Source organism: Oryctolagus cuniculus, chromosome 18, assembly GCF_964237555.1.
Source record: "Oryctolagus cuniculus chromosome 18, mOryCun1.1, whole genome shotgun sequence".
Lineage (NCBI taxonomy): Eukaryota > Metazoa > Chordata > Mammalia > Lagomorpha > Leporidae > Oryctolagus > Oryctolagus cuniculus.
The window spans coordinates 4,556,413-4,579,068 of NC_091449.1; the positions used below are offsets into that span (position 1 = coordinate 4,556,413).

A 22,656-nucleotide genomic window follows, 5' to 3' on the forward strand; every position below is an offset into this window, starting at 1 on the left:
CTCTTAGCTTAGCACTGCAGGGAAGGCGGTGACTCAGCCCCTCCCAGACCCACACCCTGTCCACCCCCAGGGCTGGGGGCGACAGCCGGCCCACAGCCACCGGCTAGGGCGGTCCCTAGCAAGCTGGGCTGACTTGAAGGCTGGGGGATACAAGCGGGCAGTTACACAGCCTGGGGTCATTCAGCCACCCAGAGGCGCCTGCTAGGGGGCAGACTCTGACTTGAGAGAGGAGTCAGAGATTGGCAGCGGGGTCCACCGGGCCAAGGGAGGGACTTGGGTCCAGACGTGCCCGGCGAGAAGGGGCAGATCTCAGATGGGACCCAGAGAGAAAGCGGGGGGAGGGGGGGAGGGTTGTGAAGACACAGACGCCTCACTTCCCGCTGGTTCTTGTCTTCACCCACCCCAGGGTAACTAGAAGCCCAGGCCTTGCAGACAGGGTGGGTGCGGTTAGCCCTTCCCGGGAAACCAGGCTCAGCCACACTCTGGGCCTGCCCACGCTGCCCCCTCGGCCCAGGTGAGGTGCCGCTGAGGACCTGGGCTGTGGGAGGAGGGTGCTCCTGGGGGTGGACCCATGAGGGTCCTCGCTGGCTCGGCACCACCCAACCCCAGTCACGGGGCCCCGGCACCCGCGGGGTTGGCATGGACACAGTCCACGCTGGCCTGGGGTCCCAGAAGAAAGTGGCAGAGCCGGGCTTGCACTGGGGGCCCAAGTTCTCCCCCCCACCTTCTGCCACCAACTTTGGTGCCCCAGGTCTAACACACGAAGGCTCCACAGGCCACGCCTCATAACGTGTTTTAATTGTACTCTCCCCCCAGACCGTCTGCAGCTAGAGTAAAAAAAGGCATGGGGCAAGCCCCTGTGTCTCGGAGCGGGGCGGCCATCCAGGCCCTGGGGGAGCCCGCCCAGGCCCCCGCGCCTGAGCCGGGCGGCCATGCAGGCCCCCTCCCGGTCCTGCCTGGATTGGATGAGGGGCAGGCGGGGCAGGCTCCTGGCCCCGCCCCCGGCCCCTTCAGGAGGGAGGGCCTCTGTGTCCCTTCAGTGGCAGCCCCTCAGGTGGACATGATGCCGCTCTTGTCGCCCTTGACCTTGAGGAACTCGGCCATGCTGGAGAAGTACTTCTGGTTGGCCTCCGCCACCTTCTTCTCGGCTGCCTGTGGGTTCACGATCTCCAGGCCCTGCGGGTGAGGCAGAGGGGACCGTGGGGGGTGGGGACGCCAGAGAGCCTCCCGAGGGTGTCCAGGCTTCAGCTGGGCCCAGTCCCTGGGAGTCTCCGGTCCCCTGGACAGAGGCGACATCCCGCCCGGGAACAGAGCCCCAGGGGGCTGCGGCCGAAGCCGCGCCCAGCGGTGGTTCTTCCCACGAGGGCCTCTGGGTCCTGCTCCCGCTGCCCGGGCGCCTGTGTCCCACGGTCCCACCGACCCGCGCTGTCTCCTCTGCTCTTCACCTCCTCCCCAGAGCCCGACGCTCCTGGGACTTGGTGGGCGCCCAGTGGACACTCCCTGGCTGGGCAAGGGAGCGTGGGGACGTCACCCATCACCATGGGGCACGCTGCCGTGTGGTGACTGCACGGAGCCGCGGACAGGTGTGGCGGCTCGGACGGAACCCAAGTGGGAACCCAAGCCCACCTGGCAGCTTTCTCGTGACCGCCTGGAGCCCCAGAGGGGGCGGTCGCCCGCACCAGGAACTGGGCAGCCCCAGGCCTCAGTCTGGGGCTGGTCTGTACACCCTCCTCACACCTACTGTGCCGGGACCACATGGCCAGGGAGAGGGGACCCCATCGTGCCGCTGCCTCGCGGGGAAAGGGAAGGAGCTTGGCTGCCCCCCACCCCCCCAGCAGGCCCTGGTGGGGGGCGGCCCGAGCCGTACCTGCAGGGGCGTGAAGGCCACACTGGAGGCTGTGCCTGAGGTGCGGTCACGGATGGTGGACTTCCCGCCGTACACCACGCTCTGCTTCTGCAGGGTCCGCTGTGGGTGGGAGGGCACGGGATGAAGGGGCAGCCCCGCCCCCGTCCCTCACCCCGCCCCCACCTGGGCCCCGCCCATACCTGCAGCGTCTTGGAGATCCTGGCTTTGGTAGCCTCGTTCACCTGCGTCTGCCGCACGCGCCCACTGCCCGACTTGCCCAGGTGGCCCAGGCTGAAGCCCAGGTCCTCCTGGTAGGCATCCTCCTCGATCTGGGGGGGGGGGTGCCCGCAGTCAGGTGGGGGCCCTCAGCACACAGCGCCCTCTCTCATGCTTGGGGGGAGAGGGTGCGAGGGCAGCACAGGTCTCAGCACTGGGGGCACTGAGCCCAGCCGCAGGACCAGAGGATGCTCAGAGCACAGGGGGCGGGTGTGGCTGAGCCTGGGAGGCCGGTAGGCCTGGGTCCTGGGAGCCTGGTGAGGGTGGGCAGCGGAAGGGGAGAGCCAGAGGGGCCCTGGGTGGGGGGGGCGGGGACGGGGCAGGACTGGGGGCCCTGGGTGAGGGGCGGGGCCCACCTCCCCGAAGCTCATGCGGTTGGCCTGCTTCCGGATCTCCGTGAGCCCCAGCCGCTCCTTCATCTTGCGGTACCTGGGAAGGCGGCGGGTCACGCGCGGGCAGAGAGCTCGGGCCTCTTCCTCTCGGAGGCCCCCGCCCGCGCCCCCCGGGTCTCTCACCTGCGGCCGCCTCGCTTCTTCCGCTGCCCATCGAGGGGCGCAGGCAGCGGCTTCACCTGCTTCACGGGGGGCGGCTCCTGCCACTTGTCGAACTTGCGCTCTATCTCGTCTTTCAGCTCGTAGCCCACCTGGGGGGGGACAGGGAGGCGGGGGCGGCTGCACCACGGGCCATCAGCCCGCAGCACCCGACGGCCTTGGCGGCTCTTGGGTGCCCTTTGAAGCTGCTGCTTGACCAAGCTCTCAGCCCCGGACAGTGGGTGGGCCGGTCGTCCAGCTCACACCCGCGATGCCTGCTGCTCTCCCGGCACCGCCCTCAGGTCCCGCAGGCCCCTGTTCAGCACCTCCAAGGTGCCAGGTCCTCCCGAGGGCACAGAAGGTGCCCCATCACCGCCTCACCCCCCGGGGGCTGGGGGGGCTCCAGCCTCAGGCCGCCTGCACTGACCGTCCCACCTGGAACTTCCCCCAGGGGCCCTGGGACTTGACGCTGACTGCACTCGGGTGCAGGGCAGAACTTCCTGGCCAGAGAAGCCCTCCCGCCGACCCCTCACACCCCAGATGCTGTTCTTCTTCTTGGCATTTGTGGGGCAAGTGTCACCTGGCTGCTGCCCCAGCCCCTACTGGAGTGGGAGCCCCAGAGGCGGGGCTTTGTGTGCGTGTGTGCAGGGGTGGCGGCTGGGCACCTGAACACTGCCGGGCTGGGAGCCGGCACACAGCAATGCCCAGGACGGCAGGTGCGGCTGCCGAGAGCACAGAGCCAGCAGGGCCCAGGTCCTGGCCCGGAACGGCTGACATCACAAGGCAAGAGGGGTGTGGCTGGGGTTGTGGGGTGGGGAGGGCGCCCTGGGGTCACGAGGTCCCTGACGGAGGGGGGGTCTGCAGGGGCTCCTGGCTGGCTCTGGAGACAGACAGGAGCTCCGAGCCAGGGAAGGGGTGTGTGTGCCCCGTCAGGGCAGTGCTCCTGGGCTGGGTCCCCAGAGCGAGCCTCACCTTCCCCTCCGTGCTCTCGTGGAAACTGTCCACGCGGGCTGCCAGCGTGCACTTGGCGGCCACCAGCCGGGCTGCTTTCCGCCGCAGATCCTAGAGCAACGGCAGGGGGACGCGGAGTCTGTGAGCCGGACAGATGGACAGAGACAGGGCTGCTCCTCCCCGAGGGGGCTTCACTCACACACACACACACACACACACGAGGACCTCTCTCTCTCTCTCTAACACACACACACACACACACACACACACGGCCCCTGCTCCCAACAGCCCCCTCCCATCGTGGGAAGGAGGCCAGGGCCGGAGGAGCCGTGTGCTGGGGTCGCTGTGGCTGAGGGCGGAGCCCAGAGGAGGACGCGGAGGTTCCCGGGGGAGCACCTGCAGCCTGTTCTCAACCCTGCTGTGCAGGTTCGCCCTGCACACGGACCCTCATCAGATGCTCGAGCACCAGGCTGCTGCAGTCAGCGCCCCCACTTGGCAGACGTGGAACCTGCAGCCGCACTGTGGCGTAGTGGGCTAAGGCTCTGGCTGCCGGTGGCGCCGGCATCCCGTATGGGTCTGGTTCGTGTCCCAGCTGCTCCGCTTCCGATCCAGCTCTCTGCTATGGCCTAGGAAAGCGGTGGAAGATGGCCCAAGTCCTTGGGCCTCTGCACCCACGTGGGAGACCCGGAAGAAGCTCCTGGCTCCCAGCTCTGGATCGGCACAGCTCTGGCCGTGGCAGCCATTTGGGGAGTGAACCAGTGGCTGAGAGATCTCTCTGACTGTAACTCTGCCTCTCAAGTAAATAAATAAAACCTTCTAAAAAACATGTGGACACTGAGGTTCCCGGCCACCAAGCGGGCCATGCTGTGGTGTCTTCGGCTTGTGCAGGAACTGAGCTGGAACAGCACGGGCGGGAGGGGCCCTCAGCCACAGGGCAGCAGCGTGGCCTGCGGAGGGCCTGGCTCTGGGCAGCAGTGCGCAGGTGGTGGGGGGCAGCGCCCGGGCTCCAGGGCCTGGGATTCTGGGCGGCCTGCTGGCACCCTGGGATCCGTTCCCGTCTGCTGCCTGCGGACTGGAGGACAGTGATGGGCGGGGCGAGGCACGCGGCCAGGAAACGCCGTCCACACGAGGGACGGGAGCCAGCACCGGGGACAGCCAGGCCATCTGTCCCGCAGCGGCTCTGGCTCCCATCAGTCCTCGCGCCCCAGGATGAGCCCGAGGGAGCCAGGGGCCCAGGACACTGAAGGCAGTGAAGGTGGGAATCCGGGAGACTCAGACCCTGGACAAGGTGCTGAGGCTCTGTGCCTCAGTTTCCCCATCTCTACAACGGGCGGTGAAAGCAGAGATGCCACGTGCAGGAAAACACCACCAGCCACGAGGGCTGTGGGCAGGCAGTGAGCCCCGAGCGTCTCCCTCCCCCCTGTCCCCAGGAAAACACCACCAGCCACGAGGGCTGTGGGCAGGCAGTGAGCCCCGAGCGTCTCCCCTCCCCCCTGCCCCCAGCGTTTTCACCATCACGTCCTTGTGGTGGCCGTCATCCAGCAGTGAAATACCCGTGCAGGGCCCACGGGGGACACCCGCCTCTGAACCATTGCACTTCCCCTGCGAGCCCAGAGGTGGCGCAGACGCCTGAGCGAGACCATCGGGACAGACGTATGGACTCGCCCGCGGCCACCGCTGCCACGGAGGAAGGAAGTGAACCTGCTGGGGGCGTGGATCTGCCCTCACCACTGCTCCCCAGACGCGTCTCTGCTGCCGTGCAGCAAAGACCACGCGGCTGAGGGAAGGGGCTGGGTCTGCATGGGGCCAAGATCAGCCCGTGTGAGACGACGCTGATTCCTGGGGAGCCCTGGGGGAGACTGACGCTGTGGGGGGAGGGGGGCAGGGGCTCTCCCTGTGCTGCAAGGTGGGCAGCACAGCCGAAGCCCGAGGCCAGCAACTGCCCCATGCACCCCTCCCCGGCGCCTGTGAAACTGGACCCTGGCCTGCATGATCCACAGCTCCCAGCGGGCCCTGCAAGGCCTCCGGGCGCATCGGCAGACCAGGGCACTTGCAAGCCGGGCCTTGCCCTGCAGGCCTGAGTCCTGGCCACAACCCTGGGCACACACTGCCCTGTGTCCCAGGAGAGCTCCCGCCTCGTATGAGCGCGTGGCCCCGCAGGACCACAGCCCAGTGCTGCGTGCTCCAGCCCCCGGCTCTGACGCCGCAGGCCACCGTCTCTCCGGGCCCCGACCACAGCCGTGCTCACCGGGGGCAGGGACTGCACGATGTCGCTGTGGTAGATGTAGCCGGTGTGGGGCAGCACCGAGGTCGACGAGAAGCCGGACAGCGTCTTGCGCTGGGCACCGAGCAGCATGATGTTGCAGGCGGGCATCTTGGACAGGTTGGTCAGGCCGCCGGCCACGCCTGCGGGGGGGGGGGGGGAGGCTGGTCAGGCCCAGCCCCGGGAGGGAGGGGAGGGGTCAGGCCGCCGGCCACGCCTGCAGCGGGTCGGGTGGGGGAGAGGCTGGTCAGGCCCAGCCCGGGGAGGGAGGGGAGGGGTCAGGCCACAGGCCACGCCTGCGGGGGGTGGTGGGGGGAGAGGCTGGTCAGGCCCAGCCCGGGGAGGAAGGGGAGGCTGGTCAGGCCGCCGGCCACGCCTGCAGCGGGTTGGGGGGGGAGGCTGGTCAGGCCCAGCCCCGGGAGGGAGGGGAGGCTGGTCAGGCCGCTGGCCACGCCTGCAGCGGGGGGGGGGGGGGGGGGGCTGGTCAGGCCCAGCCCGGGGAGGGAGGGGAGGGGTCAGGCCGCCGGCCACGCCTGCAGCGGGTGGGGGGGGAGGCTGGTCAGGCCCAGCCCGGGGAGGGAGGGGAGGCTGGTCAGGCCGCCGGCCACGCCTGCAGCGCGTGGGGTGGGGGGGAGGCTGGTCAGGCCCAGCCCCGGGAGGGAGGGGAGGCTGGTCAGGCCGCCAGCCACGCCTGCAGCGCGTGGGGTGGGGGGGAGGCTGGTCAGGCCCAGCCCCGGGAGGGAGGGGAGGCTGGTCAGGCCGCCAGCCACGCCTGCAGCCCGGGCCGGGGAGAGGTCAGCACCTCTGGGGTCCCACCCTGGACAGTGCGCCTGCACGTGAGGGCCGACCTGTCTCACCCGAGGGGATGAGGAGGGGATCCAAGGTGGCTCAGGGAGAGGCCTCAGGAGAAACCAGCCCCGAGCTGGGACAGCGACCCTCTCTCCTGGAGCCAGTGTGTCTGTGGGCCTCTGCTGTGGCAGCTACGGTGACGGAACACAGCTGCTTCCCCAACACCCCTTGCTCGAGGGGGAGGAGCCCCGGGGGCACCTGCCAGTGAACTCGAGCGCACGGCCAGCACCGGCATCCCCGCCTTGCGAGAGAACTGACCACAGCGCCGGTTCCTACTTGCAGGCTGCCCGTGCTCCAGGGCAGGGCCACGCGGCCTCCTGGCTCTGCTGGACTCCAGGATCTCCCTCCCCACCCCGCACTTCTGTGCCAGGAGACACGGGGCCCGAGCCCCCACTTCCCAGAGCCTCACCCATGATCTTGGCGGCCGTGGACGCTCCGATGATGATGGACAGGTTAGGGGCGATGAAGGACATCCGGGACTCCACGTACTCGTAGATGCGGTGCTTGGAGGCGTTCAGCTCCAGCGCCATGTCACAGGCCTCCTCCAGCCGCTCCAGCTCCTCCTCCGACAGCTGCTGCCTGCGGGGGGACCCGGCCCTCCTGGGACTGCCGTCCGACTGGCGCGCGCCCAGTCTCCTCAGCTCTCCGCCAGCGCCTCCCCGCCCACACCGGCTGGGGCCCGTGTCGTCCTTTCTGGTACCCCGACGCCTCCCTTCCACAGCGCACGCACCCCTGGGTGGTGGAGGCGGTGACGCTGACGACCATGATGGTGGCGTTGGTCAGGATCTGCTGCAGGTTCTCGTTGTTCTTGCACTTGTCCAGGCTGTTGCCCAGCTCCTGGGGGCGGGGAGGGGATGCGGGGGCGGGGGTTCAGCAAGGCTCCCTGCGGCAGCACCCGCGCGGCTCCTCGTGGGGACCCTGGGCGAGCCGGGGCTCCTGTGGGTCAGCACTGCAGCGGCTCTGCATCAGCTGACCCCGAAGCGGGACACGACCTGCTGCCCCGGCCACCCTCTGGACCTGCCCGTCTCCATCCTCCCCGACTCTCCCCTCTGACCCCAAGTTTAAAGGCCTGCCAGACCCTCCCCAGTTTCTCCCGGTCATCCCCACTCAGGGGCTCTGTGCGTATCCACCACCTCCCTGATCCTCTGCACGGGTGCTCCTTCAGACCCCAGAGCGCGACTCCAGTGCCGCCCGCCCCGTGCACAGCGGGGAAGCACAGGCGAGGCCTCAGGAGGGTCCTGCCCCGGCTCCGCGATGGAGCCGCCGTCTCTGTCCACCCCTCCCGTCGGCAGCCCTCACGCCTCTCCTGTTCCTTAGCGCTCACTTAGTTACCCGAGAGGCAGAGCGAGAACCAAACCCCTATCTGCAGGTTCACTGCCTGAGGGCCTGCTGGGCCAGCCAAGGCGCCCGGATCTCCCCCGTGAGCGGCGGGGGCCCAAGCACTGAGTCGCCGCCCCCCCTCCCAGAGGGCAGCAGGAAGCTGGATGGGCAGCGGGCACTTGGGGACAGGACGCGGGTGGGGGGACCCCGTCTCTCTCCGCTCACCTTGACCGTGCGGATGTAGTCCAGCGCGTTGGGGACCAGCGACTCCAGCTCGGGGAACCTCTTCGAGTACTTATCCCGGATGAACTTGTGGATGATGTCTGCGGGGGGCGGCAGCGCAGGCGGCTGAGGAGGGCGGAGGCAGAGTCCCCTGGTTCTCCCCAGGCCCCGCCTCCCCCTTCCTCTGCACTGCCCTCAGATGCCGGCGTCTCGGCAGAGCCTGTCCCGGCTGCCGGCTGAGCGAGGACGGCAGCTCATGCCCCTCCTTGCCTCCTGGCCTTGCTGGTGGGACGTGAAGGCGCTGGCCGGAAGTGGGGCGGTCGCCTTGTCCCACGAGCCAGCGGCAGATCCACATGACAGCAAGAGCCCGGGCACCACGGCGTGGCTCCCTGAGAGGAAAAGCTCCTCTCCCTACGTGAGCCACGCCGCTTCAGCGCTGTCCCCCCGCCCCCCGCCGTGCCCGCTCTCATGCACGGGGCCCGGGCAGGGTGTGGGAGAGGCCAGCAGGGCAGGGTGGCCCGGGGTCCCAGGCAGGGCCAGCTCGGCCTGGCACTCACTCAGCTCGTTCTCGATCTCCACGGTCAGGTTGTTGGCGTCCACGATGACACGGTACTCAGGGGCCGCCTCCACCGGTCCCATCACTGAGGAGGAGGAGCCGGGGTGCGGGGCTCAGTCCGAAGGCACCTTCCCCAGGGGCCCACGGCTGGGGAGGCGGGGACCGGGGGAGGGGCTGACGAGGGTACGGCCTGAAGCTGAGCCCAGACGCTGGCTGGCGGGGGCTGAGGGGGGTTGGTGAGGGGTCTCCCCACACCCCGGCGGTGCTGGTGCTGCCTGTCAGACACCAGGCTGTGAGACGCGGTGCATCCACATCCCCCCCTGCTGGGCATGGCCGGGCCTGACCTGGGGAAGTGTCCCTCCCTATGGCTTGGGAGAAGTGCCCGGCTGGCCCCCAAGCCCCGGGCTCCTTCTCTGCTCAGCGCAGGTACTCAGGCTCCGGAGTCTGGTTCAGGACCCCCGAGGCAGGACCGAACAGTCCCACCCTGAGCCCCTCCGACAACTGCCTGGGACCCGCCTGTCTCCTGCACCAGACCCTGAGCATCTCAAGAGCAGGGACCCGGGAAACACTAGGTGAAGGGGGAACCAGTTTCTCGGAGCCTCTGCTCTCGGCCCACTCCCCTCCCCCATGCCCAGCAACCTCCCCCCGCCCCGCTTCCTGGTGCCAGTGACCGCCACCAAGAGCCCTGGGTGACAAAGAGCAAGGGGCAGAAACAGGACAGCCCTCCCAGGAGCTGACCTGCACATTCAACATCTGACCCGGTGGGCCCCGATGTCAGAAGCGGGAAAAGGCTTTAGATAATAATTTAACAGTAAGTTATTTACTTTTATTGCTAACTCGTATCTACCAAAGCGTACAGTAGTAATGCTTCCTTCTTAGATAAAGGTAAAGGACAGGCTGGCGTTGTGGCAGTGGGTTAAAGCGCCACCTCCAACACCAGCATCCCATACGAACACAGGTTCGAGTCCCGGCTGCTCCACTTCTGACCCAGCTCCTTGCTAATGCGCCCGGGAAATCAGTGGAAGCTGGCCCCTGCCATGCCTGTGGGAGACCCAAACGGAGTCCCTGGCTCCCAGCCCTGGCCGCTGTAGTCATCTCCGGAGTGAGGCACCATGTAGAACATCTCTCTCTCTCTCTCTCTAATTCTGCTTTTCTAGTAATAATAATAATAAAAAAAAAACCCACAAGGATAAAAAATAGAAAGCATAGAAACAGAAAGTCAAGATTTCTAAGAAACTTAAAGGGACAAGTCCCCTGATGTCAGGTCCTACGGCTGGCGTCTCACGGCCGTGGCAAAGGCCGTGTGCGCGCCCCACGCGAGCTTGGACGCCCTGAGGTGTGCCCAGCGGCAAGCAGCAGGCGCTCAGCACAGGGCGAGGAGGTCAGAAACACCAGCCCTGGGATGCAGGGGGGCTTTCAGGAAGAAAGGGGGGCTAGGCCGGGCTGAAGGCAGAGCCAGCTGTCGGCGGGTCGGCGGGACGCAGGGGCCAGGGCCGCGCCGGGCGGGGAGGGGTGGGGGGCAGCACCTTCCGCCGCCTTCGCCTGCTTGCTGATGTACTCCTCGATCTTCATCATGATCTCCGCGAACTGCGGGAAGCCGGGGACAGTCAGAACCAGAGCCCCAACCCCCGCTCCCGGGGGCGCCCGCATCTCCCTCCTCTCACCATCTTGCTGTCCCATAGCTTGGCGATGCTCTTGACCGAGTCCCCCGAGAGATCCAGCTGCGCCTCCTCCTGCACATCCTCGATGGCCGGCTCCTCCTCCTCCTCCCCGTAGCTTCCTCCCTCTTCCTCTTCTGCCGCCTCTTCGAGGTCGGCCAGGAGCTCGTCCGCCAGAGACATCCCGCGACCTGCGGGGGAGGCGTTTCCCCTCGGACTGTGTCCCCCCTGGGCCCCCGCTCCTGGGAGGGGCCACGCCCCCAGCGCCCAGCCCAGCCCCGGCCCAGCCCCTTCTTCACCGAGCCCACCGCCGCAGGCTGCCCAGGACAGGCACTCCCGCCTGCTTCGCTGGCCGGGCTAGCCCCAGCCGGGACCCATGAAAGCCCCCCACCCAACTCCGGGCGAGCCTGACAACCCTGTCCTCGCCTCCAGGTCTCCGCGAGCCCTACCTTCCCACCGCCGGGACCCCCGCAGCCCACCCCCACGGGAGTAGGCCCGGACGCCTCACATGCAGGGGACCCCGTAAGGGACCACCTGGTTAAGCCTGCCTCCCCGCCGTCAACCCAAGCTCTAACGTCCGAGCTGTCCCCAGGGCCGGACCCCGGGCGGGGAGCGCCGTAGGACCTCCGCCTCTCCCCTCTCCCACTCCGCCCCCCGCCCCGTCCTGCGCACCCCACTCACCACGACCGTTTGCAGCAAGTGAGCAGCTTCCCCGAGCGGCCGGCGCGCACTGATGACGTCCCACGCCCGCGTCGCCGGCGCTGCGCTCTGATTGGCCCTCGGCCGCGCGTTCGGAACAACAACTTTATTAGCACCCGCGCGGAGGAGGAGACGGGGTGAGTCCCGGAGAGGAGAGCTGGAGCCTGCTGAGCGGAGGATCGCCGTGGCTGCACGACAGTGTCGACAGGAGAATACAGGCGGTGGCACGCAGACGAGAAACCCGGGACTCGGGAGGGTGGAGGTGGGGATGGCGGGGCGCGGGAGGTGAGGGCACGAGGCCGAAAACAGGAGCCCGCACCCCCCAGCCCCACTCCCAGAGGGCCCGGGTGGCAGCCCCGGCGCGCCGCGAAGCCTGGGCCCGAGGCTGGAGACCCGGCCGCGAGTCGGACGGCCCGGGGCGCCCGGAGCGGGACAGCGATGGAGCTGGAGCAGAGAGAGGGGTGAGCGGCGGGTCTGCACCGCGCGCGGGCGGCTGCGGGAGGCGGGGGCTGGGGCCCGGGCGCGCGGCGTCCCTGAGCGTCCGCGACCGCCCGCGACCCTGCAGGACCATGGCGGCCGTGGGCTTTGAGGAGTTCTCGGCGCCGCCGGGCTCGGAGTTGGCGCTGCCTCCGCTCTTCGGCGGCCACATTCTGGAGAGCGAGCTCGAGACGGAAGTGGAGTTCGTGTCCGGCGGCCTGGGCGGCTCGGGGCTCCGGGAGCGGGAGGAGGAAGAGGAGGCCGCCCGGGGCCGGCGGCGGCGCCAGCGGGAGCTGAACCGCAGGAAGTACCAGGCGCTGGGGCGGCGTTGCCGGGAGATAGAGCAGGTGGGTGGGTGCGTCCCCTGCGTGGGCGTGTCGACCTAGCTTCGCCCACGCACTCTGCCCCGGGAGCTCCCTGACACCCCCAGGTGGAAGCGCGGGCCCCCGCCTCCCCTACCCGAGCCCGGGCCTCGCCCCCCACCCCCAGCCCTGCTGCAGCTTCCCTGGCCCGGAGGAGGATGGAGCGGGAGCCAGGCTCGGCGCCGCGGGACAAGGTCTCTGGGTTCCTCCCCGTCTTGCCCGTCAGGGGGCGCCGCGGGAGCGGTCCTGTTCTGTGGCCTCTTAGCAGGGGCTCCGGGGGCCTCCCCCGGTTCCTGGCCCTCTCCTGCTCTGGGAAGCCGCGCCTGGATCTCGGCCTCTGGACTTTCCGGTGTTCACGAAGCACACAGCGCTGGAGTAGGCCTTACACAGGGGCCTCCTTTGAACTTGGTCTGCTCTGTAGGGGCCCGGTGCTGGGGTTGGGCCTCCAACACGCCTTTTCAAGGGGAGGGGGAAGGAACACAGTTCAGCCCTTCAAGTGGTGTTGGGGTTCGGGGAGAGGCGGGAGGTATCTGCTTAGCAAATGGGTGCTGGGCCCAGGGGGACTCTGTGAGCCTCTGCCCTTAGCCCACCCTCCCTAGGGATGAATCCTCATTGTCCCCGTTTGGAAATGCAAAAACGTGAGGCTGAGGCTAAGCAACCAAGCTCACACAGCTGATAAATGGCAGAGCCAGGATTTGAACCCAGGTCTTTCTGGCGCAGGCGCGGCACAGACTTCGGCCACTGCACTGGGCTCCCTGTTTGCTTGGTCCCGTCCCTCTCCCTCTGCGTCTGGCTGGGCACACAAGCCCTGGCTGACCGCCCTCTGTAGAGTTCATTCCCTAGTTCTCGTCCATGCACCCTCCGTTCCCTGCCAGTTTGTGGAAGGCACAGGGGGTGGGGCATGGGCACGGTGTGTGTCTGCAGCTCCTGTTGTGGCCGGGGTGACAAGTAACCAGCACAGCAAGTCCACAGCCTGGGCACAGGGGAGTGCCAGGGGGCCCGAGTGGGGAGTGAGCCGTGCAGGTACCCGGGGAGCAGCGGCCCAGGCAGAGGGAAGCGTGTGGAAAGCGTGTGCTGCAGCAGGCAGGGGAGGAGCGGGAGGTGAAGAGGGGCCTTAGCACAGGGCGTCTCAGCCCCTGGTGCAGTGGCACGCGGGAGGGTGTGCGTGCGTGTGTGGACAGCTGTGCCCCCCCCACCCCGTAGGTGAACGAGCGGGTCCTGAACAGGCTCCACCAGGTGCAGAGGATCACCCGGCGGCTCCAGCAGGAGCGCAGGTAGCCCCCACACCTCAGGGACCCAGGGTGGGGGGGGGGGCGACTAAGCAGGCAGCAGTCTCCTGTCCCTGGCGGGCAGCACCTGTCACCCCGCTGCTGTGAGGGTCCCATGGCCGGCCCTGCCACTCTGTCCCTGTCACAGTGGAGGAGCAACAAGCCTGGTGCCCGGTAGTGGGCGCCCCTGACCCAGGGCACGCGCCCCTCTGAGGAGCTCTGCCTCAGCGTGCTGGCCTCCTGGCCCAGCTCTCGGTCCCCCCTGGCCACCCGGAGCAGCCTAGCGCGGTCGCCGCCAGCCACAGCGGCAGTGCTTAGATTTAATGAACTAGAATTGAGACTTCAGACCCATCACGACGAAACGGGAAGTCCGGTTCTTCAGTGGGTCAAGGCTCAGCCACAGGGTTCTCAACGCTGTCCTCCGGCCGGTGAGGGGCAGGCTCAGGCACATGGCCCGTGCCCCTCCGAAGTTCTCACGGGACCCTGAATGTTCCCCACAGCTCTGTGAACTCTGACTCCCCGTCGACTGCCCCTGCTCTCGCCACGTGCACCCGTGTCAGCTGCAGCCTACCTTGTCTTCCCCCTAGGAAGCCCGCAGCCTGGGCGACTCTGCCCCTCTTCCCTGTTTGCACCTTCACAGGGAAATGGGGCTCCCCAGGTGTGGCCCTGGTGACCAGGGACCTTGTAGCCAGTGCAGGTTCCCCCCAGGCCCAGGATCAGAATTGTCCTTCCACAGCTGGTCTCTGCTCAGGCCTGCAAGGCCCTCCCTCCGCACCCCCCTCCCCACTTGCTTTCCCTCTGCAAGGCTAGACCCAGAGCCCCGCCCCATATGGACGGGCTGCCCTGTTCCTGACACCCGCAGCACCTGGTACACAGCAGGCGCTCAGTCATGGAAACAGTCCCCTGGTGCAAGCTCAGCCCAGGCACCTGAGCCGGCTGGGGAGAGGGCAATGGCGAGAGGGCCGTGTCACCCCCACCTCCTGGCGTCCACGTGTGAGGACAATAGGGCTCCGGCCGCCCAGGGGAACAGCTCTGCGTCGGCCGGCCCGTCGCCGGCCGGGACCGACCGGCAACTTCCCCCCCCCCGCGCAGGTTCCTCATGAGAGTGCTGGACTCCTACGGCGATGACTACCGCGCCGGCCAGTTCACCATCGTGCTGGAGGTGAGCGCGGGGTCTCCAGGCTGGCTGCGGACCCAGGGCCCGGAACCTGACCCTCACCTGCCTTTCCTTCGGGCCCCCAGGACGAGGGCAGCCAGGGCACGGACGCCCCCACCCCCGGCAACGCGGAGAACCAGCCTCCGGAGAAGGAGGGGCTGTCCCCAGCCAGGAGGACGCCGGCCCCCGTGGAGCCCAGCAGCCCGGCTCCGGGCGAGGGACCCAGCGGGCGCAAGAGGCGGCGAGCGCCGCGGGAGGGGCGCCGCGCAGGAGCTGCGCTGACCCCCGAGCCGGCCCCAGTGCAGGTGCGAGAGGGCTGGGCAGGGTTCTCCAGGCGTGGGCGGCCCGGGAGGGGGCCCGCAGCTCGCTCACGCCTCCCGCCTTCTCTCCCAGATTAAGGTCGAGGAAGACTTCGGCTTCGAAGCTGACGAGGCCCTGGATTCCAGCTGGGTGTCTCGGGGGCCTGACAAACTGCTGCCCTACCCGACCCTGGCCAGCCCGCCCTTCGACTGACCCCTCCCCCAATAAACCGGGCCTCGCCTGGTGCGCGCACGTTTATTGGGGCCTCTGCCCATCCATGCAGGGGCTCACAGCTTCTTCAGCCACTCCAGGCTGGGGCCCTGGGGGTCCTGGGGGTGGCTGGGCACGTCCGGCATGTTCCCGTCATCCCGGAGGGGCACTGTGGGACAGGAGCGGGGAGGGCGGGGGTCAGCATCAGCGCCGCGCAGGGAGCCCGTGCCGTGTCCGCCACGCCCCACTCACCTGGGTAGTTGTAGGGCGTGACCTGATTGATCATGGCGGAGTACTTGGTGTAGGGGCTGAGCGAGGGCAGAACTATAGCTGTGGAGGGAGACGGGGTGAAGCCAGGTTGCGGGGAGGGGCACCGGGAGGGGAGCGCTCAGGACCCTGGGTTCCAACTATGGAGATGTGGAGACAGGTGGCCTAGAGGGGAGTGGGGGTCACCCAGCGTCTTGAGGGGATCCGGAGAATGTTCCAGAAGAATCATGACTTACAAACTACGGGGCAAGTTACGGGCCGGGGTAGGGTGGACAGGGCCGTGCTGTCCACCAGCTAAGAGCCACAAGTGTCACATTTTCTAGAAGGTGCACCGTGAAGGTGAGAAATCTAAAACACGGCCAACATAAAGCACCTGCCGCTAGCGGCCCCACTCGCGGTCACGCCAGCCTGAGGCCCAGGGGGCCTTCCACGACGCCACGCACTGCGCGGCCGCCCCAGCCCGGGGCCCTGCGGGATCGGCCCCGCGCGCCGACGCGTCTCACTTCCGGAGCACAGGTTCTCCGGGGGGGGGCGCGTGAGACTCGCCGGGGGTCCTCCCCGAGCCGCGGGGGCGCGCGGGCGGGCGCCGTCTCGCTGCACCCGGGACGAGCGCGGCGAGCGGCCAGGACAGCGGGAATGGGAACCCGGGGTACCACGGCCCCCCGCACTCACGCACCGAGGCCGGCGATGGTGAAAGACACGACCAGCACCGGCTCCTTGGCCCAGGCGTTCCTGAGAAAGGTGGCGAGCCCTGGAGGAGCGGACGAGGAGGGTCACCCCTGCAGGGGCTGCCCCGAGTGACCTCGAGCCCTGCGCATCGCGCCCGCCCTGGAGGAGCCCCCTCGCCACTCCCGCATCCCCGTCTCGCATGGTTGCCATCGCCCCCACGGGTGCTCCGCCGCGTCTGAGCCCCGGGACTGCCCAGAGCAGCCTGGAGCTGCCCGAGCCCCGCATGCCCCGAGAACCCGCACTTACTCCCGGCCATCTTGGTCTCGGCGGCTGCGGCGGAGACGCGGGGCACGCTGGGAGTTGTGGTCCTCGCACAGGAGGCTCTGCTGAGTCCGCGCGTGCGCCCTGCTGCAGGAGTGCGGAGGAGGTGGTGAGGGCGCGGGGCACTCTGGGAATTGTGGTCCCTGCGCGCGAGGCCCCGCTGTCAGCCTGCGCGTGCGCCCTGGCGCAAACCCGAACTATAAGGCGGCGGCGGCAAAAGGGGTCTTCTACCCTGCAGATTGGAGAGCGTGCACTTACCTGCGGGGGCTTTCCTCTCTCTCAGCTTGGAGGTCCCTGTGGAGGAGTACCCACCCATCCAAGGCGTGGTCCTCATTTTGTAGTTTGTCCACGAAAGCCCATTTTGCAGATGGAGAAACTGAGGCCCGGAGGAGAAGGCGTTTGACCGGCCTATCATCAACATCAGCTCGTCCCGGAAACCTTACCCTTAGTCCCCAGTCGGGGTGAGGTCTTCCACGGGCTCTCACGCCGCTGCTGGGACAGCTCAGATCGCTTTGAGAACCATCCCTGATCTGGGCAGGGTTTGCCCATCAGTCAGGCTGGGAGCGGCTCCGGGGCAGGAACCAGATCTGAGTCCTCTCTGCTCCTGAGCACGAGGACCCTTCAAAAAGTGCATGGGGAGAGGGAATTAAAAGATGAATTTATCTGGTGCAAAAGATTTTGAAATACATGCATAGTTTTTTCATGATATTCATTTTCCATGAACTTGTGGAAGACTCCCGCTTATGCATGGATTTTTTAAAAATTAAATTTATGTATTTATTTGAAAGGCGGAGTTACAGAGAGAGAGGGAGAAACAGAAAGAGAGCTTCCATTCGCTGGTTCACTCCCCAAATGGCTACAATGGCCAGGAGCCAAGTGCTCCATCTGGGTCTCCCACGTGGGTGCAGGGGCCCAGGCACTTGGGCCATCTTCCACTGCTTTCCCAGGCCATAGCAGGGAGCTGGATCAGAAGTGGAGCAGCTGGGACTCAAACCAGCGTCCATCTGGGATGCTGGTGCTTCAGGCGGTGGCTTTACCAGCTATGCCATAGTGCTGGCCCCATGGCTGTTCCACTTCTGATCCAGCTCGCTGCTACTGCTCCTGGGAAAGCAGCAGAGGATGGCCCAAGGGCTTGAGCCCCTGCACCTTTGTGAGATTCCCAGTTGCTCCTGGCTCCTGGCTTCAGCCTGGCCCAGCCCTGGCCATTGCAGTCATCTGGGGAGTGAACGGCAGACGAAAGATCTGTCCTTCCTTGTCTCTGTAACTCTTTCAAATAAACATTGAAAAAAAAAAAAAGAACACAAACAGGGTCTGACTGTTCCCTCTCCTGACTTCTTCCACAGCATCATGGGGCTGTGACACAGTCACCCCGGAGCCCCCACCTCCTTCCTCCCCTCCCCTACACAGGGCTCTGACCTGCCTTTCTTAAGTCGCCCCGTTTCCTGGGAGAGGAGCAGGCAGAGCTGAGCCCTGGCCCCAGCTCCAGCGGCGATCGGCCCGGCATGGCCCTCATGCGAACCCTCCAGCTGCTGACCCTCTGTGAGCTGCCCTCCATCTCCCTGGGCCCCTGGCTGGGCTGGGTGGGGGGGACCAGGGTTCCCTGAGTCTGGAGGCAGGAGGGGGCCAGGGGCTTCTTGCCTACAGACAGGGAGTGTAGACCCCTAGATTCTGATGTGGGGCTAGGCTGGGAGCCAGGATGCCTGAGTCCCTGAAACAGGAAGGGGCTGGGAGCCCCAGGCTCTAGGCAGAGAAACCACGCGTGTGGGGAGTTGTCCCCTGAAGACAGTGGAGCCTGGAGGCTTGGGCTCTTGGGTGTGGACTCCGGGATTATGTAGGTAGAGAACGGAAGCCTAGGAGAGGCAGAAGCAGGGGTAGAATTCCCATCCCCAGAGCAGAGAGGGCCAGGGAGTCTGGGGCCGGCAGTGAGGTTGGGCTTTGAAAAGAACCCGCCCCCTCCACCTTCTCCAGGGCCTCTGTGCCACGCGGCCTTCACTCCCTCTGGTGAGTAACACCCCCCACCCCCACCCCGCTCCCTTACACAGCCCAGGTGCAACTCCACGCGCTTGTTGTGGCGCCAAACCCTGCACCAGGTGTCCCTCGCTCCCTCCCTCCCTCCCTCCTCCGTCCGCGTAGCGACTGCCGTGGGTGAGTCAGGAGCATCATCGGCCTGGGAGCTGAGGAGACCTAAGCTGGAACCCCAGGTTCAGCACCTTGTTTGCGGTGTGACCTTCGGCAAACCTGGGTCACGGGGACCCAGTGTCTTCCCTGTACAGTGGGTTGCCGTGTGTGCAGCCCCGGGCTCAGAGCTTGGCAGAGCACAGGCAGGGCCCCCTGCAGTGCCAGCCAGTCCCCGGCGCCCCCAACTTGGAGCCCCTTTTCTGCAAATGCGGGGTCTTCCCCGGAGGCAGCTCTGGGTCTCTCCTTTCTCCCGATGCCTCTCCCACAGCACGTCAGTTCCAAACAAGAGCCACCCGGGGAACTGGCCGTCGCTTAGCTATCGATGTATCTGAAACTGCGTTTTTATAAAATGGTAAAGATGATGGGCACTCATGGCCTTAACATTGCAGCCATCACTAAAACACACATAAGGGGGCTCCCTCTTCCTCTTCCCTGTCTGCCTGGAAGAGTCCTCGGAATCCTTACCAAAAATTTCCATGCATTCACACACACGTGTATTTATATCCTCCCCCCCCCCCCACCCCTTGGCAAAGCAAAATTGATGTTTCGTGAGTCAGACTTCTGCATCTCACAGTTTTCAGTTCCCAGCCTCTCCTGGGGTAGTCGGCGGCGCCCTCGCCAACTCTAGCTGGCTTGGCTTTGCTCACTAGCACCTGGCGGATTCTAGCTTGCTTGCCCACGCCCCTTTGGATGGACACAGAGGTTGTTTGCAGCCTCCCTACCCTCACAGTAAGGCAGCGGGGAGCACACTCGCAGGCGTGTGTGCTTGTGTAGGCTGGAGTGGTCACTGGTCACCTCCTCTGTGTGTCCTGAGAGAAACTGACAAATGCAGCCAGTATTCTCAGTGTTTGCTTGGCTACAAAGTCACCGGAGCTCAGTGTTAACCATTGCTTTAACCTTGACTCCTCCAAGAAAACCATCTCTCAGTTACTTTGTTACCAGGACCAAGGTTGAGCAACTCTGCCCCCTGCAGACAGGTTTGGCCAATTACACGTCCTCTTTCAAGCGTGATCGGCTCAGGGGTTTGCCCAAGTCTCAATGGCACTGGGATTCCTTTTTATATTCTTTAAACACTTTTTTTTTTTTTTTTGCTATTTATTTACTTTAGAGGGTAGGAGGCAAAGAGCTTCCAGCTGCTGGTTCACTCCCCAGAGGAGCCTGGAACAGCTGGGGCTGCTCTCCCATGTGGGCAGCAGGAACCAACCACCTGAGCCATCACTGCCTCCCAGGGTGTGTGTTAGCAGGAAGCTGGAGCCCTGGGCCAGAGGTCAAACTGATTCATCTTGTCTCTCATTTTGCATTTTAAGACTTTCCTCTGCTACTTTCCTAGTTCAAACCGCCCCACACCTAGGTCTAGAATGTGTTTCTGGGGCTTTGTTGCATGGGGGAGGGATCCAGCATTAGTCCCCCACCCCCCAAATAGGTAACAGGCTTTGGCAACTATCTGGCTTTACAACAGAAATCCCTGGCCACCTGATAACAGCACCAGGGAGGGAGAGGGGCTGTTCCATTCCTCCTTGTACCACAACATCAAGGCCTTGATCCTTGTCAAAACACGGTTGCAATGGAGACTGTTTCCAGCCCAAGAACTTGGGGGACACAGAGGAGCCATGGCAGAAGCATTGAACTTTGCTGCAAATATCTCCAGAGCTACTCAGAACGACAGGTTCCCCGGACCTGGCCTTGGAGAGTGTTTCAAAGGTGTGGAGGCTGTGTCCTGCCCCTCTGCTCCGTTCCCATATATTTTAAAGATTTATTTATTTATTTGAAAGGCAGGGTTACACAGACAGGGAGAGACACAGAGAGCTCTTTCAAACTGCTGGTTCACTCCCCATGTGTCTGCAACGGATGGGGCTGGGCCAGGCGGGAGCCAGCAGCTTCATCTGGGTCTCCCACGTACTTGGGCCATCCTCTGCTGATTTCCCAGGCCATTAGCAGGGAGCTGGATGGGAAGTGGAGCAGCCAGGACTCGAACCAGCACCCACGTGGGAAGCTGGCATCGCAGGCGGAGGCTTAACCTGCTGCACTGCACCACAACACCGGCTCCCTTCCCTGTTTTGTAGGCAGGGATCTGAGGCTGACCAAGGGCCAGTGCTTGTCTAGGGTGGTCCCCCCCACAACGTCCCCTTCCCTCCCTGAGTGCTCTCATGAGGACCCAGGCAGCGCTCCTTCAGTCCCCACAGCCTCCTACCCCAAGCCGTGGCTGGGGGCTCAGCCGGCCGCAGTGGTGACCCCGGGGGTCAACGTGAGCTTGACATGCCAAGCCCCCCAGCCCGCCTGGAGGTTCGCACTCTTCAAGCTTGGAGAGAGCGCTCCCCTGCTCTTCAGGGACGTGTCCTCGGAGCTGGCCGAGTTCTTCCTGGAGGAGGTGACCCCTGCCCAGGGGGGCAGTTACCACTGCTGCTACCGGAGGCTAGGCTGGGGGCCGGGGGTCTGGTCGCAGCCCAGTGATGCCCTGGAACTACTGGTGACAGGTGAGGCCCTGGGATGGGGAGGAGAAGGAGCAAGGGGTTGGAGGAACAGGTAAGGAGGGAGGGACGGAGAGATGCAATGGGGGAGGGAGCTGTGGGTGCTTTGTCCAGAGACAGAAGAGGCAGAGAGATCAGCCAGAGACAGAGCTAGGGCAGGTATGCTAGGAGCGAGGAGAGACAGAGGGAGGGAGGGAGAGAGAGAGAGAGAGGCACGTGCATGATTCCAGACAGACATGGAGGGGGAGAGACGGGGTGGGGGGGAGAGGTGCAGGTGCATGGATTCCAGACAGACATGGAGGGGGAGAGATGGGGAGGGGAGGGGGGGGCAGGTGCATGATTGCAGACAGACGGGGAGGGGAAGAGATGGGGGGTGGGGGAAAAGAGAGAGGGAAAGAGAGAGAGAGGGAGGGAGAGGCAGGTGCATGATTGCAGACAGACGGGGAGAGGCAGAGGGAGGCAGCAGGCAGCCTGCCCACTCAGTCCCTGTCGCCCTCCGCGCAGAGGAGCTGCCCCGGCCGTCGCTGGTGGCGCTGCCCGGGTCGGTGGTGGCGCCTGGGGCCACCGTGAGCCTGCGCTGCGCGGGCCGCATGCCTGGCATGAGCTTCGCGCTGTACCGCGCCGGCGAGGCGGCCCCGCTGCAGTACCTCGACTCCAAAGAGCCCTGGGCCGACTTCCCCCTGGCCGGCGCCCAAGCCCCTGGCACCTACAGCTGCTACTACCACACGCCGCACGCACCCTACGTGCTGTCGCCACGCAGCCAGCCGCTCGTGGTGCACGCCCACACTGGTGAGCTCGCCCTGGGGTCGGGACCCTCACCTCCTCCCTCATGCCCAGGGTCCGGCCCGCAGGGTCTGGAGCTGACCCCCTCTCTCCCCCTCACAGGCTCGAGTTCCTTGGACTACACCCGGGGGAACCTCGTCCGCCTGGGGTTGGCCGGCCTGGTCCTCACGTCCCTGTGTGCGCTGGTGGCCTTCGACTGTCGCAGCCGGAGGAGTGCCCTGGGCCACTGGTCATAGAGCCCCGCAGCAGATGTCCGGGGAGGGTCCTCTCTCGGGGCCCTCGGTCGCGCCCTCACCCACACGAGGCCTCCTTCTGGGTCTTGTCCGAGGCTCCCGTCTCGCCGAGTGTCTGAGCCAGGAGACCCGGGTGCACACCCCGGTGCTGGCCTAGATTCATCGGGACTTTCTGAAAGTGACCTTCCTCGACTGTAAAATGATTGTACTGATGACACGCACTTCCTCGAGAAACAGCGGCCGCCCTGGTCGATGCTCAATAAACACCGGCTACTGGGTAACAGCAGTTCACCCACCATTCCTGTCCCTTCTTCACTCGCCTTGAGCCGTCTGTCACCCAGCCGGCCCGTTGCTAGGCAACAGCGAGCGAGGCATGCGCAGTAGATCCTCTGCCTCACCAGTTCACTTCCCAGTGGCTGCTCGCTTCGAGCTGTCCTCATCCAGCGGCCAGTTGCTGGGGCAACAGTAAGCAGAGCATGCGCAGTAGAGTTTCAACATCATGGTTCATTTCCATTAGACTGATTTGAGCTGACAGTTTTTAAGTTTCTTTCTTTTTTTTTTTTTTTTAAAAAGATTTATTTATTCATTGGAAAGGCAGAGTTACAGAGAGAGAGAGAGAGAGAGAGAGAGCGCTTCCATCTGCTGGTTCACTCCCCGGATGGCCGCAACAGCTGGGCTGATCTGAAGCCAGGCACTTCTTCCCAGTCTCCCACACAGGTGCAGGCCACAGCAGAGAGCTGGATCAGAAGTGGAGCAGCTAGGACTCAAACCAACGCCCACGTGGGATGCCAGCA

General features: G+C 65.7%; 4 protein-coding genes across 6 annotated transcripts; 2 read left to right on the plus strand and 2 right to left on the minus strand.

The window, feature by feature from the left end:
- Positions 1 to 777: 777 nt before the first annotated feature.
- PRPF31 (pre-mRNA processing factor 31) lies at positions 778 to 11,283 on the minus strand. Of its 3 annotated transcripts, none has more exons than XM_070062890.1 (14): positions 11,153 to 11,283; positions 10,478 to 10,662; positions 10,340 to 10,400; positions 8,815 to 8,898; positions 8,261 to 8,358; positions 7,446 to 7,552; positions 7,125 to 7,294; positions 5,852 to 6,009; positions 3,625 to 3,714; positions 2,638 to 2,765; positions 2,479 to 2,551; positions 2,047 to 2,175; positions 1,868 to 1,966; positions 778 to 1,176 (listed from the first exon to the last, which is right to left on the minus strand). In XM_070062890.1, exons 2-14 carry the CDS (start codon positions 10,652 to 10,654, stop codon positions 1,051 to 1,053), a joined length of 1,500 nt encoding a protein of 499 aa, XP_069918991.1. In that variant the 5' UTR covers positions 10,655 to 10,662; positions 11,153 to 11,283; the 3' UTR covers positions 778 to 1,050. The 3 variants fall into 3 exon arrangements, with proteins under 3 accessions (XP_069918991.1, XP_069918993.1, XP_069918992.1); XM_070062892.1 differs by having other exon boundaries at positions 11,006 to 11,155; XM_070062891.1 differs by having other exon boundaries at positions 10,921 to 11,155.
- TFPT (TCF3 fusion partner) lies at positions 11,274 to 15,011 on the plus strand. Its single transcript, NM_001361491.1, is given in 6 exon segments — positions 11,274 to 11,631; positions 11,736 to 11,994; positions 13,213 to 13,283; positions 14,370 to 14,439; positions 14,520 to 14,738; positions 14,827 to 15,011. Coding segments are annotated over 6 exon segments (762 nt in total). The 5' UTR covers positions 11,274 to 11,608; the 3' UTR covers positions 14,947 to 15,011.
- NDUFA3 (NADH:ubiquinone oxidoreductase subunit A3) lies at positions 14,975 to 16,323 on the minus strand. The gene is made up of 4 exons (XM_070062923.1): positions 16,186 to 16,323; positions 15,887 to 15,961; positions 15,196 to 15,273; positions 14,975 to 15,112 (listed from the first exon to the last, which is right to left on the minus strand). Exons 1-4 carry the CDS (start codon positions 16,193 to 16,195, stop codon positions 15,021 to 15,023), a joined length of 255 nt encoding a protein of 84 aa, XP_069919024.1. The 5' UTR covers positions 16,196 to 16,323; the 3' UTR covers positions 14,975 to 15,020.
- A 1,212-nt stretch (positions 16,324 to 17,535) lies between these two features.
- OSCAR (osteoclast associated Ig-like receptor) lies at positions 17,536 to 22,339 on the plus strand. The gene is made up of 5 exons (XM_070062924.1): positions 17,536 to 17,739; positions 18,169 to 18,201; positions 20,553 to 20,852; positions 21,351 to 21,635; positions 21,732 to 22,339. Exons 1-5 carry the CDS (start codon positions 17,703 to 17,705, stop codon positions 21,863 to 21,865), a joined length of 789 nt encoding a protein of 262 aa, XP_069919025.1. The 5' UTR covers positions 17,536 to 17,702; the 3' UTR covers positions 21,866 to 22,339.
- The last annotated feature ends 317 nt before the right edge of the window (positions 22,340 to 22,656 follow it).

Excerpts from the sequence above, each read along its gene's own strand:
- PRPF31 (XM_070062890.1), bottom strand. The coding sequence starts at position 10,654 with ATGTCTCTGGCGGACGAGCTCCTGGCCGACCTCGAAGAGGCGGCAGAA. Across the intron at positions 6,010-7,124 it reads CACGGCCGCCAAGATCATGG|GCGTGGCCGGCGGCCTGACC; the intron begins GTGAGGCTCTGG and ends CCCCCCCCGCAG. Across the intron at positions 1,967-2,046 it reads GGATCTCCAAGACGCTGCAG|CGGACCCTGCAGAAGCAGAG; the intron begins GTATGGGCGGGG and ends TCCCACCCACAG.
- NDUFA3 (XM_070062923.1), bottom strand. Across the intron at positions 15,274-15,886 it reads TTTCACCATCGCCGGCCTCG|CTATAGTTCTGCCCTCGCTC; the intron begins GTGCGTGAGTGC and ends CTCCCTCCACAG. Across the intron at positions 15,113-15,195 it reads CACGCCCTACAACTACCCAG|TGCCCCTCCGGGATGACGGG; the intron begins GTGAGTGGGGCG and ends CCTGTCCCACAG.
- OSCAR (XM_070062924.1), top strand. The coding sequence starts at position 17,703 with ATGGCCCTCATGCGAACCCTCCAGCTGCTGACCCTCT. Across the intron at positions 20,853-21,350 it reads CCTGGAACTACTGGTGACAG|AGGAGCTGCCCCGGCCGTCG; the intron begins GTGAGGCCCTGG and ends CCCTCCGCGCAG. Across the intron at positions 21,636-21,731 it reads CGTGGTGCACGCCCACACTG|GCTCGAGTTCCTTGGACTAC; the intron begins GTGAGCTCGCCC and ends TCCCCCTCACAG.